At 34.9% G+C, this 13,098-nt stretch overlaps 1 protein-coding gene across 1 annotated transcript in view; it reads left to right on the forward strand.

The window, feature by feature from the left end:
* CENPF (centromere protein F) overlaps positions 1–13,098 on the forward strand; it is a 74,187-nt gene that overhangs the window by 49,552 nt on the left and 11,537 nt on the right. The window contains exons 14-18 of the mRNA XM_036755539.1: positions 1,177–1,329; positions 2,624–2,800; positions 8,127–8,288; positions 10,184–10,346; positions 11,988–12,452. Of these exons, the coding sequence (XP_036611434.1) occupies positions 1,177–1,329; positions 2,624–2,800; positions 8,127–8,288; positions 10,184–10,346; positions 11,988–12,452 (1,120 nt within the window). The remainder of the gene's footprint in view (positions 1–1,176; positions 1,330–2,623; positions 2,801–8,126; positions 8,289–10,183; positions 10,347–11,987; positions 12,453–13,098) is intronic.

Below are 13,098 nucleotides of genomic sequence, written 5' to 3' on the forward strand. Positions count from 1 at the left end.
CCTAGAACAGATTTCTTCTGTATTTTTACCCGTTGAAATCTTACTTCAGTGTTCAACTTGGTGTTACCACTTTCATAATAAAACTTCCCATCCTATTTCCCTTCTACCATACACACCCCTTTGCTGGAGACAGCTGGTAGTAGAGTGCAAAGAGTCCTGGGACTGGAGTCGGGAAGACCTGAGATCAAATTTGGCCTCAGATACTATCTATGTGACCTTGGGCAAAGTCACTTAACCTCTGTTTGCCTTAGTTTCCTGCACTGTAGAATGAAAATAATATCATCTACCTCTTAGGGTTGTTGTGAGGATCAAGTGGAATAATATTTGTAAAAAGCATTTGACATAGTGCCTGGCTTGTGATAGGTGCTGTATAAGTGTATTCTTTTTCTTTCTTTCCCCCTTGCTAGAAGTGTTCCTTACCTCCTTACTCTTTTTACATTCTTCTTTACAACCTTCTTTCTTGTGTAAATGTTTCTTTGGCCCTCTAAAATATTGTAAAGTCCTGGAAAACAAGGCTCTATTTTTGTTCATTTTTATATTTACCAATAACTAGCACAGGGCCATGGATGCACAGTAGACACATAATGGTTTTTAATAGCAAGGGTTAAAACACAGCATAGTAAATCAGAAAATTTACTTAGGCTGAACAATCTTCTTAAAGCACTTTGGGATTTTCTATTCTGTTAACCTGAGATAGCTGTTACTTTTGAGTTGGTTAAACTCTGTCATATTAAAACTAAGTATACATAAAAGAAGCACTCTAACAGGTTCTAGTAAGGGTGCTTCTTTTAGATCAGCATATAATGGGGATTAGCAATGAATCTAGAGCTGATCAAATCCAAGAAACTGTTTCATGCAGTGTTTTTTCATATCCTTTTCCTGAATGTTGCTTAGGTTTTAGTTCGTAATGGTATGTTTGTGAAGGATTTAGAGACCTAGTAATATCCTTTGATATTATCTCTCTCAGTTGTTTTCTGTTAAATCTTCACTGTGAGGGAAAGAATACTTTTTTGGGTTTTGAAAATTATTAGAATGGTTTAATGAGGTGAGAATTCATCAGCATTGCTTTTTGAAGGCTAAAATAATTATCCAGAATATGTTGTAGAGAAGAAGTGGTTAAAAATCCACATGCCATCCAAGTAATATCTGGGAGATTAATAAAAAATTCTATTTCAGATAAATAAAGTGACAGATAATGAAGCTCAGCTAAAGAAGGATATGAATGAGATGATGCAAAAGATGACAGTGTTGCAAGAAGAATATACTGGAGAGAAGAACAGGCTTACTGATTATGTAAAAATTAGAGAAGCAGAAGCAGAGAAGCATAAAGTAAGTTGCTCTTTGAAATGCTGACTAATTTCAAATAATAAAACTGCCTTTGTCATGTAGGAGGCCTTGTATGACATATGAAATATCTTTAAAACCTTTGCTTTCAAATACAGTGATCCCCAGTCCATCTATTGATCAGACTTCTTCACCTCTCACTTTTAAAAATGGAGATAATGGTATCTGTCAGATCTGCTTAAAAAGAGTTCTTGTGAGGCCCAAATGAGATAATGAGAGTAAAATGCTTTGTAAACCTTAACGCTATGGATAAACATCAGCTACTGAATGGTTGTTATTTTTATTTATTAATCAACCCATCTAGAACGCTATGAGAAGTAAGTAGAAGTGCAGCTTAGGAACAGCCAAATAAGTATTCATGAAATAAAGCCCAGTCTTTTTTAGGGGCCGCTTGGTGCCTCTTGATAGATAAGAAATTTTATTTTTCACAAAATTCCAGTAATTGATAGCAAGTTTCCCTGCTTAATTCAGGTTAAAAGCTGGGAGTATTGTGAAGAGTAGACACAAAAGTCACTGACAGTGAAGGAGAAAAAGACAATTATGAAAGTACAGCTTTCCAGAATCATTTGGTTGAGGGACAAGTCATATTCTAGCTTCTAAGAGCAATCTTATTTTGATGTTTATAATGACCTTAAGTCATCAAAAAAATTTAAAATTATATTTAGACAAGTATATAAAACATTTTATGTAGGCTTTCATTTTAAAATGTTTAAGAATTAAAATGTCTTAAAGTATTAAGGTTATCTAAGAAATTTCCTTATTTGGGGCCAATAATTCTCTTGATAATATCTAGTTAATGAGGTGGTCCTGCAAAAAATAGACACAATTTGAAAGGAAGTTGAATTAGCATTTCAGTTTTCTAAGTTCACTGAGTTTTCCAAACTTTGAATAAACCAGTTATTCAAAGCCACTAAGAGGTAAGATGTCAAGTTGAATGATGAACATTAAATTGAAGAAAATTATCTATGGCTCACTAATATAGTCATATTGTTTTCATGTTTATTTAGCTAACAGCTTCCTCTGGTATATACTTAAAATAATGAAAAAATATTGTGTTGTGATATATTAATTGACATGTAATACTAGTTCAGGTTTAATATTTTAAAAATTGTAACTATAACATATTATTTGATTCTATTTATGTTCTTAGGTAATTTTTTTCCCTTTAGAACTTAACATTTCATGGGCATGTGCTTATGTTTTTTTCATTTTTTTAAAAAGGAAAATAAAAAATTTTATCAAAATGATAAAATTGCTCAAACATCATTTTTGCATTTAGATAAAACTGGATGAGCTAATTCTGGAAAAGTGTGAACTGAAGAAGAGTTTGGATTGTGTACAAAAAGAACTGAAGGAAAGAGAAGAGAAAGCAAGAAATGAAATATCAGATTACCAGTGTAGGCTTCAGGATGCCAATAAGAAATATGAAAGTTTACTCAAGGAAGCAAACAAAAAGGTAAAAAACTCTATTTGGGTGGGGGGGGGGAAGGAGGGAATATGACACATATACAGAGAACTGTGGCCTAACCCCTTCTGAGATGATAGAGTAATACTAATGCTTTCTATTATAGTTAATCTATGGAAACTATAGGGAGACAGATTTTAGTCCTATATAGGGAAAAACTTCCTTATAATCAGAACTATCTAAAAATGAAATGGATTGGTCACTTTCCTTATTATAGGTCTCCAGTTGAACCTGGTTAGCTACTTGTTTTTGTTTTTTTAATTTAATTTAATAATTTTTCTGCTAACAAATTGTTCTTACTCAGTATTTTAACTCCATCATCTCTGACAAGAGCTGGGTTGTGTGCTTCATCTTTGTTCTTGTGGAATTGTGGTTTGTCTTTACATTGATCAGATTTCTAAAGCCTTTCAAAGTTTTTTTAAAAAATAGTATAGCTATTGTATAAATTATTCTCTTAGTTTTCACTTCACTCTCTATTATATTAGTTCATAGGAACCTTCCCAGTTTCCTCTGAAAATTTCTTATTTCATCATTCTTATGGTGCAGTAATATTACATTCACATAGCATAATTTGTTTAGCTCTTCTTCAAAAGGTGAGCACACCTTAGTTTACAGTTTTTGGTACTGTAAAAAGAGCTGCTATAAATATTTGTGTACGTATGGGTCATTTTCCACTTTCTTTGATCTCTTTGGGGTGTATGCCTAGTAGTGGTCTGACTGAGTCAAAGGGTAGTGACTTTGGGGGCGTAGTTCTAAATTGCTTTCTGGAGTGGCTTTAATAACTTCTCCATCAGCAGGTCATTAATGTGCTTGTTTTACTGTAGCTGCACCAACATTTGTCATTTTCCTTTGTTGTCATCTTTGCCAATCTGATGGGTGTGAGGTAGAACCTTAGAATTGCTTTAATTTTCATTTCTCCAATAATTCATAATTTGGAGCATTTTTTTCATATGGCTTTAATTTCTTCCCTTGAGCACTGCCTCTTCACATTCTTTGACTTTGGTAAATGTCCTTAGTCTGTTATGTTTCTTGGATATGAAGAGCTTTAGTAGATAAACTTGATGCAAAGGTATTTTCCCAGTTATTTCTCTTCTAACTGCTTTTATTTGTGCAAAACCTTTTAAATTTGTGTAATAAATATTATCTGTTTTGTCTTTTGTGATCCTTTTTGTTTCTTCTTTGATTATGATTTCTTCCCCCATCCATTGATTGAAAAGGTAATGTCTTTTTCATTTCTCTTATTTACTTATGATGACAATCTTTCCATTTAACTTATTCTGTCTATTTGGAGGTCAAATTGCTATATATGTGGTGAAATGGGGATCTATACCAAATTTTTGACAGACTGCTTGCAGTTTTCCAAGCAGTTTTTGTCAGATGAATCCTCAACTTGGTAACTGTAATCTTTGGATTTACCACACTCTGTGCTACTGTGTTTGCTTCTGTTGTGTTGTATACTTAATTTGTTTCATAAATTGATTTATCTATTTTTTAACCAGTGCCAAATCATTTTGGTGATTTCTCTTTGTTTCTAGTATAGTTTAAGAACTGCTAGGCTTCTTCTTCACTACTTCTTTTCATTTTTCCCTTGAGATTCTTGACCTTTTGTTCCTCTAAATGACTATTGCTGTTATTTTTTTCTAGCTCTATTAAAATAATCCTTTGGTAACTTGATTGGTACATCACTGAAAAAGTTAATTTAGGTAGTATTTGTCTTCTTTACTATATTGGCACGAACTGCCTAAAAGCATTTAGTCTTTCAATTTTTTAGGTCTGCCTTTATTTCTGTAAAGAGTATTTTATAGTTGGATTCATATAGTTCCAATGTATGTTTTCATAAATTCTGTAGATAATTTAAAGTTTTTCTTAACAGGAATCCTTATAATTTATGTGTATTTTATACTGGATGACTAGTTTTCATTGACATGAGGTCCCTTTTACTTTTGTTTCTGTGAAAGCTTCCCCTACCCCCAACTTATTCTGTATTACTTATAAAAATACCTTTTGTTGTGCCTTTCAGTTTCAGTATGTCCTTATGTTATGCTGTTTATTGTGATAGGAGATTTTCATAGTAGAACATGTTGTAGATTTGTGAAGACTAATATGGATAGTTAATGCTATTTAATTTATATCTGGTAAGTCAGTTTACGTGCAACTGAAAGTCATAAATATAGATGCTGATATAATTTTTAGATTACTCAGTTACCCTTATAATTCAATTTTACTAGGACTTCAGCAAATTAGTGGAGTACTTCTTTGACCTTATCTAAACAATTTGAGTTATTGAAGTTCCAAAAGGAGCTGGCTTTGCCATTTGTCTTATTTTTGGTCTAGAACACTAAGAAGTATATCAGAGCAAGCAGGGTTTTAATATATTTGGCAGTTGGAATTGAGATTAAAATTAGGATTGGGGAATACAGATACAGATCATTTAAAAGATAGACCTTTAATGTACCAATTACAAAAAAAATTTTTGTTCTTTTAATGGTGTCTTCAATTTTTGTTGTCATGGTTTCTGGACTCCATCACACCCAAATTTGTTGGGCAGTGAGATAGAATAGTGGGATTGGAAGGGTCCTGATTGTGGAGTCAGGTGACCTAGATTTTAGTGCTAATTCTAGTATGAAGTAGTTGTGGCCTATGGCCAAGTCACTTGTGTTTTTCTGACCTATAGAAACTTCGAGTTGAAAGAATCCTTGAGCAGAGGTTGTGTACTCCAGCCTATACGTGACAGCCTGTAGCTCTACAGTAACTGACAGATGGTCATTAACTGGGTGTCAGTGATAGGAAACTTACTGTCTTTCTAGATAGTGAGTCCAATTTTGGATAACTTTAATACTTAGGAAATTTTTTTGACAGATCAGAAATCTTTCTCTCTCCAGCTTTTACCCATTACTTTTAGGGTCCAAACAGAAGTCTAAAATCATAGGATTCAGTGCTAGAAAGAGCCTTATTCATTCAAATCCTCTCATTTTATAGCTGTCATGTAAAACTCCAAGAGACAAAGTTCTGGGTAATAAAAATTAATTTATTAAATAGGCTAGCCAATAATAAATAAATTAATGGTCAGTGATTTCTCTCTGTAACCAAAGTCCCCTAGACAGTCTCTGAAACACCTTAAATCAGGTGTGTACCTTCTGGCAGGGAACTTCCCTGACAAGTGAAACTCAACACTGATTGGAGGACATTTAATGAGGAGGTAGACTAAAAGCCCTCAGCCCCTCCCAGTCATTTCATGGGGGGTGGGGGAGAGAAGAGAAATCAGCTGAGAATGTGGCCTGATCATGAGGTATGAGCCTCCTTCAGTAATCTGGGCACCCCAGTTAGGTTCTCTCTGGTTTGGTTTCTCCTTCATGAGCTGGGTCACTCTAACCAGGGGTGGGGAACCTGTGGCCTCCAGGACACATGTGGCCTTCTAGGTCCTTGGGCACAGCCTTTTCACCGAGTCCAAGTTTTACGGAATAAATCCTTTTATTAAAGGGGATTTGTTCTGGAAATTTGGATTTAGTCAAAGGGCCACAATTGAGGACCTAGAGGGCCACATATGTGGCCTTGAGGCCTCAGGTTCCCTACTTCTGTGTCTAAGCTGTAATGAAGGGGGGACTAAGGATAGGAGCTTTTTCTCCAGGGGAAGGACCTAAACCAAACTGGATCCTGTTTATTTTATAGCCCAGATGCCTTGGAGCTGGAATGTTGTTGGCATTGTTTAGCCAGGGGAGGGACTTCTCTTTAAGCTAATGTTTAGACAGAAAGGAAATATTACCAATTATTGTTAATAATCAAATGGTACAGTGTTAAAATTAATTTCTCTCATAGAGTAGGAAAATTAAGGATATAATTAAGGGACTTGTCCAAAGTCACACAAATAAGAAGTTGGGATTTAAACTAAAGTGCTCTGGCTAACCCTGCACCGTATCATACTGCTTAATCCTTTTTCAATATGATAGCTCTTTAAATACTTGAAGTCCAAATGTATCCTTCCTTCTCCCCTTATATATCCTTTGACTATTTATTTATTGGGGAATGACTCTTGTTCTATATCAGTTCCTTATAGATATTTAATATGAGACTTTTATTAGATAAATTTACTACGAAAATTTTTGCTGGAGGGATCTATTTTTTAGGAGGGATGATAGTTGATTTAAGGCTTTGAACGTCTATGATGAAGTTGATGATCCATTATCAACTATGATGAACTATCTCCTTGAAAAGTGCCTTGCTTTGTATGAATTCTTGTTGACACTATCGTATAGGTGATATGCTAAGACGGAACAGTTTTGTCGGTACACGTCAAATGACACGTGCTCAATACAATGTAGTCATATATAAGCATGTCATGTGAATATTCATATACATGAATTTATGAATAAACCATGACTTTAGAACTGTGTTAAAATCTTTGTGATAACCAACAAAAGAAGTGTATTGTCCTTTCTGGCAGTTTATTGAGTAATTATTGAGTAAAGAAATATATTTTTGTACCCTTGGAGCTTTTTGGCAAATCCTTTTTACCCTTAATTAAGTTTGCTCTTAAATGGCAGAGTCTCTTGCCCTTTCAGAGGTGATGGCTGCCCTAGAAGGTCTCTGAGGTGCCTTTAGTCTCTAAATCGATGGTCCAGTTATTTTGACTTTTTTTTGGATCAGAGCTGTGATTTCAGTGGTGGAGGTAGCCTCCAGTGTGGGGTTTTATTAACCATGGCAGATTGTCAGCTTCTCTACAATGTGTAGTCTTAGGGAATACCCTGAAAGGTTAATTGCTTTGCCCAGGGTCACAGAGCTATTATGGAAATGGGACTTGTTAGTCTTCCTAACTCCGAGTGAAGCTTTCTATCCACTATGCTGCACTGCCTCTCTTAGCATGTACATTTACTGATAAAATTTGAGTCCAGAGGACTACTCCTCCTACTCATCTCCTGACGGAGAGGTGAGGGACTTAAAATGTAGAATGAGACATATGTTTTTTGGATGTGGACAGTATGGGAATTTGTTTAACTATACTATGTATATATGTTAAGAGAGTTTTCTTTTTTCTTTTTAATTGAATAGGGAAGTGAGAGAGATTATAAATGTTTGTAAATACGTATGTATATATTTTAGATCTCTCTACAATATAGTGATAAAAGTGCATTTGCTCTTGAGGAAAAAAAAATCCTGCTTACTGAGGGGTCCTGAAATAGAATTCTGTACCTTCACTGTAGAAAGTATCATTCTGAAACCCAGAGTTCCAGGTCATGTTGTTTTGTTTTGACTGTGAGTTAGTTATGTAAACTTGGCTCTGCTGAGTTATTTGACCAATACTATATTTTATCTTTTTTAGCATGAAATGGAAATTGAAGCATATCAAGAGAAACTAATTTGTAAAGAACAGGATCTCAGCTCACATAAGTCAGAGATGGAGATTTTAAAGTCCAATAAAGAAGAATTAACTAATTCGCTGAAATCTACTAGTAAGATATTAGAAGAATTGAAGAAAACCAAGGTATTTTTCCATGATAATGTTCAGCCCATTTTAAGGGTCATTAATGATATAGTGATACTAATATGAATATTTGGTTTACATTGAATTTACAGAGTTGAAGTTTAAATGTTTCCCACTTTTCACTTAACTTTATAATAATTCATGCTCAGAGATGCTACTAAGGATGTCACAGGCTGTGTTGCTGAAGAGACTGATAAGTGATTAGCTGTCTTTTCCAACCTGTGCACATGTAAATGTGTTTTGACAGCATTTCTCCCTGAGTTCTGTTGAAAGGAGATTAAGGAGTTGTGGAGATGAATGAGAAAGCAATGGACAGAGCTTCCCAATCAGTAATTGCTTGTGATATACCAGTAAATATCATATAACCTTATTGCTAGTCCTGTTGCTAAGTCAGTTTCTTCAGTTTCATCCTAGGTGTTTGAGGCTTATGTGGAGATAACCAGGTCAGTACCTTGTACTTTCATCTCTTTCATGTATATGGACCCATCATAAGACAATGGATAGATAAGGTCATGTAATCCTAGTCCAGGGATTTTTTTTATTGTGAAAAATGTATTATAGTAAAAGACCCAGTAATGCCTCACCTTTGGAGGGAAGGTTATTGTGAATTAGTTAAGTGGCAGAATTGAATATTTAAAAAAATTCTCAAAATTTAAAATGTATAAGAATTTAAACCAGAATAATGAAGTATTTGTTTTCTTAAAAAATTTTAAGCACTACATAATTTCAAAGCTAGAAAAGGATGTCAGAGGTTATTTTAGTCCCTACTTGAATAAGAATATTTTCTTAGTGCATTCTTGACAAGTTGTCATCCAGTTTCTTTTGAATAATTACACTTTCATATAGTTCTAAATTTTGGAGTGTTTTTCCTGTTCATTGTTCCTGATTCATGATGACACTATTATTTGGCTTTAAAATACTTAAAAACTCATTATCCGTCAATACGAGTCTTCCACATACTAAAACTCCCACTCCTTAGTATATGATTTTTAGTTGTGGGCTAATGTAGTTCCTCTAGATAAATCTTTCGATCCAGATCCTTATGGCAGAGATTTGCTAGATCCCAGGTTTTTATCCCTTCTACTCGGAGTTCGGCACCTGGGTCAGTGTGCCTTTCCATTCCAAGTTGTGCCCTTATGACAAAGGGGTCAAGGTTCACTCCTTACATATTACCTCTAACGATTTTCTTGGATTTATATCTGAAGGTTTCATTCATGGATCATAATATGTTATACATTTTATTCAGTGGTGAAAATTTATGTCATGGGTCATAGATTCAGGGGATCTTGGAGGTCATCCAGTTATTTAGAACTAAAGGAACACTACTTAAAATTCGTAAGCTCCCTCATATCTTAACATATATTGTTCTAACTATTAAATACACCAAAAATGGTAAATTCAACATCCTGTTTATAATTCTAGGTGGGGAAATGTTTAAACTTGTGCTGAAGAGTCATTTGGAAACGTCAGCCAGTGAGTTAGTTAGATTCTTAGATTTGAACAAAAACTAGTCTTTTAAAGTACAAGATGTAATGATTCTTGTTGCTTTGTACCTTTGGTGAGGTAGCATGGTGGCGTAGACTTTGTAGCGTAGAAGGTGGTGAAATGAGCGGGAGTCGAGAGACTTAGCTTTGAACCTTAGTCACACAAATGGTAGTGTGTGTTCATCCATGTCACTTAACTGTGAGTCCTCCGGTACCCTGCCTGAAATAAGTGATGACACTATCTATTTGGGCTACCCATCTCACAGTGCTGCTGTAAAGGGAACAATTTGCAAACCATAAAATGTCATCATTGTTTCATTATCATTGGAATTCATTGAAGACACTTTCTGCGGGTACAGAGACGTTATTTAAGTGTATAAAGTTTTAACCAGAAGTGCTTTTATTTTGTAGGCGGATAATATGAAATACGTAACTCAGTTGAAGAAAGAGAATGAAAATGCTAGAGGAAAAATACAGTTGTTGATCAAAACCTGTAAACAGCTGGAGAATGAAAAAGAAGCATTACAGAAAGAAATTACTGGCCTTGAAGCTCTACAAGAGAATCAGAAACAAAGTAGGCATTAATCAGAGGAATAATAACCAGAATTCTTTTTCAACAGGGCATGCTCTTACTTTTGAAACATGGTAGTATTTGAGACACATGTCCCTTTGTTATTCAGTGATACAAGAATTCATATTCTTCTGAATTTGTTTTAAAATTTGCTGCCAATTAAGAAGGAACCACATTTTTTAATGTTATAATAACTATGATCTTCAGATTCAACAAATGTTTACTTAAGGCTTCAATTTGTGCAAACTTTGTGCTAGAAAATAAGGATGAAAAGGTACATCTTGCCTGCCTTTTGAGGAGCTTTTAGCCTACTGGGGGATATAGCATGTTTTTTATACGTATATAGTAAAGTATAATGCAGGGTGTAGAGTCTGATGGATGAGGTCTGTACAGAGTGTTATAAGAAAATTTGAGGGATGAAAGGATGAAGATTTTAACAAGTAAACATCTAGAAGTGAGTAAGAAGTGCTTACTTCCAGGTGTGGAAGACCGAACAGACTAAGATAGATGTTTGAATAAATAACCTAGTAGCCTGGAATGTAGAGTTCATGAAAGGAAGCACTGTGATTTGATACTGAAAAGTTAGGCTGGTTCCAAATCATTAGGGCCTTAAATACCAAGGCTGAGTTATTTATTGGTAACTGCAGAAGATTCTTGAGCATGAGAGTGATGTGGTAAGACCTATGCTTAGGGAAAATTATTTTGCAAATTATAAAGGCTGATTAAAGCAGGTGAGATTGGAGCATTGAGGAAAGGGGCAGATGAGACTAATGAAAGGTGATGAATAGCTCTTATGAGTAAAGAGGAAAACAATACACGTGACATATTGTGGAGATAGAATTGACAAGATTTGGCTACTGCGTGGGCATGTGGTAGCTGAAATTTAGACAGAAGGAGCTGGGAGAGATAAAGGACAGTAGTCTGAAGGAATAACAAGATTAAGGGAATATTTTTTTTAAGGTGACCTGTGTGGAAGGAGTGAGTAGATAAAGGCTTACCTTACACTTAACGACAAGATAAGAATCACTGTATTGTGGATAGCTTTGCCTTCTCCGAAAACATTCACCTATCTGCCCGTATGTACATCTGTGACTCAATTGAGCAAGATTTTATGTGTGGCCATGGTCACTGGAGAGTGTATTCCTTTAGCACTTCACTGAGCTAATAGGCCACAGGAAGGAGAGAGAGACAAAGAGAGAGAGAGAGTGTGTGTGTGTGTGCATGTGTGCGCATGGCCTGTTTTACCTAGTATTGCACCTGTGTCAGGACTGTTTGTTCCATCTCCTTTTGATCATTTCATTACTCATTATCACTGTTAGCAGAAAGTGTGGGTAGAGAAAGTAGGAAGTGAAATTCAGACTCATTAATTTGACTTTGTAAGTATCCCTGGGAAAAAAATATTTGCTAGGAGGGGAGGCTGGTTTGTTTAGCTAAGATCATATGTTGAGTTAGCTATGGATCTAACTTAAGCCATTACGTTTACATTTTCAAACATGATCAGGGGTTTGGCTGATCTGTGTTAAAATGTATTCTAATAGTTTTAATTTTGTCCTAAGGCTACCTGTTTAAATGTTAGTGATTTATATTAACAATTAGAACCTCTTCAATTACTTAACTGTGAATATGACATCTCTTTTTAAATAGATAATGCCCCGGATGTTAATGTAGAAGAACTGATAGCTGAGGTGAAAGAACTGAAAGAAACTATTGAAGAAAAAAATAAAGAGACAGATGAATATTTGGATAAGTACTGCAACCTTCTTGTGAGTTATGAAAAACTAGAAAAAAGTAAAGAGATGTTAGAAGCACAGGTTACTTTCTTGAATTCTCTGCAAGGAAAACTTACCTCTCAGACTTCTCCTTTGCCAAACTCAGTTGATTCAATATCAAGTCATCCTGTTAATGAAAAGAAGACATTAGCCAGTCAAAGTAAAGTTTCAAGCAAGAGACGAAGGTCTTGTGGTGCCAAAGAAAGTGATGGAGAATCAATGCCTTCTACACCAGAGACTTTTACTAAAAGGATCAAAAAAGGAGTGACACCAAAAGGTGTTGCATGCTTGGAGAACATTGAATATGAGCCAGAAGGACTACCAGAGGTGGTAAAGAAAGGTAACTCTTTATTTCTTAAATAATTTCTCTCTTTCCCTAATCCCCCCACCCTTTTCCTAATGTGTGAAATAAAATCCTTCTCTGACAGAAGTATACAGTGTCTAGAACATTTATGGATATTAGTATATAATTTGGCCTTTATGACTTGCAAATGATTATTTAAATTGGTCTAGACTCTTTTCTCCCCTTTTTTTGTGATAGATAAAACTTCATGCCAGATTACAAGGAAAAGTGGGTTGATTCGAATAACGAAACAAAAATAGTGCTTTGGATTAAAAAGCTACAGATTTTAATCTCCTGAATTTCAGTTCTAGGGACTCTTCCATAAGTCCTAGTAACTCTCAGTGATATCTTGATCACCTGTCATTTGGAAATTAGGTGTGCTAGTGTGAGAGTATTGGTGATATCCCTGCCTCTAATATTCCTACTATGCCTTTTACATTTTTTTTTTTGTTTCAGCTCTATGTATGTCATAAATAGCTTATCCTGTAAAGTATCCTATCAAAGAACATGATATACCTTTAAAAAAAATTAATACTCTGTCATTGTGGCCAAGTGAAAACTGGTCATTTTAACCGAAAGTCATAAATATGGCTTTTAGTTAATCAATAACTATTTAGTACCTACCATGCACCAGCCACAATAG

This window comes from Trichosurus vulpecula, chromosome 4, assembly GCF_011100635.1.
Source record: "Trichosurus vulpecula isolate mTriVul1 chromosome 4, mTriVul1.pri, whole genome shotgun sequence".
Lineage (NCBI taxonomy): Eukaryota > Metazoa > Chordata > Mammalia > Diprotodontia > Phalangeridae > Trichosurus > Trichosurus vulpecula.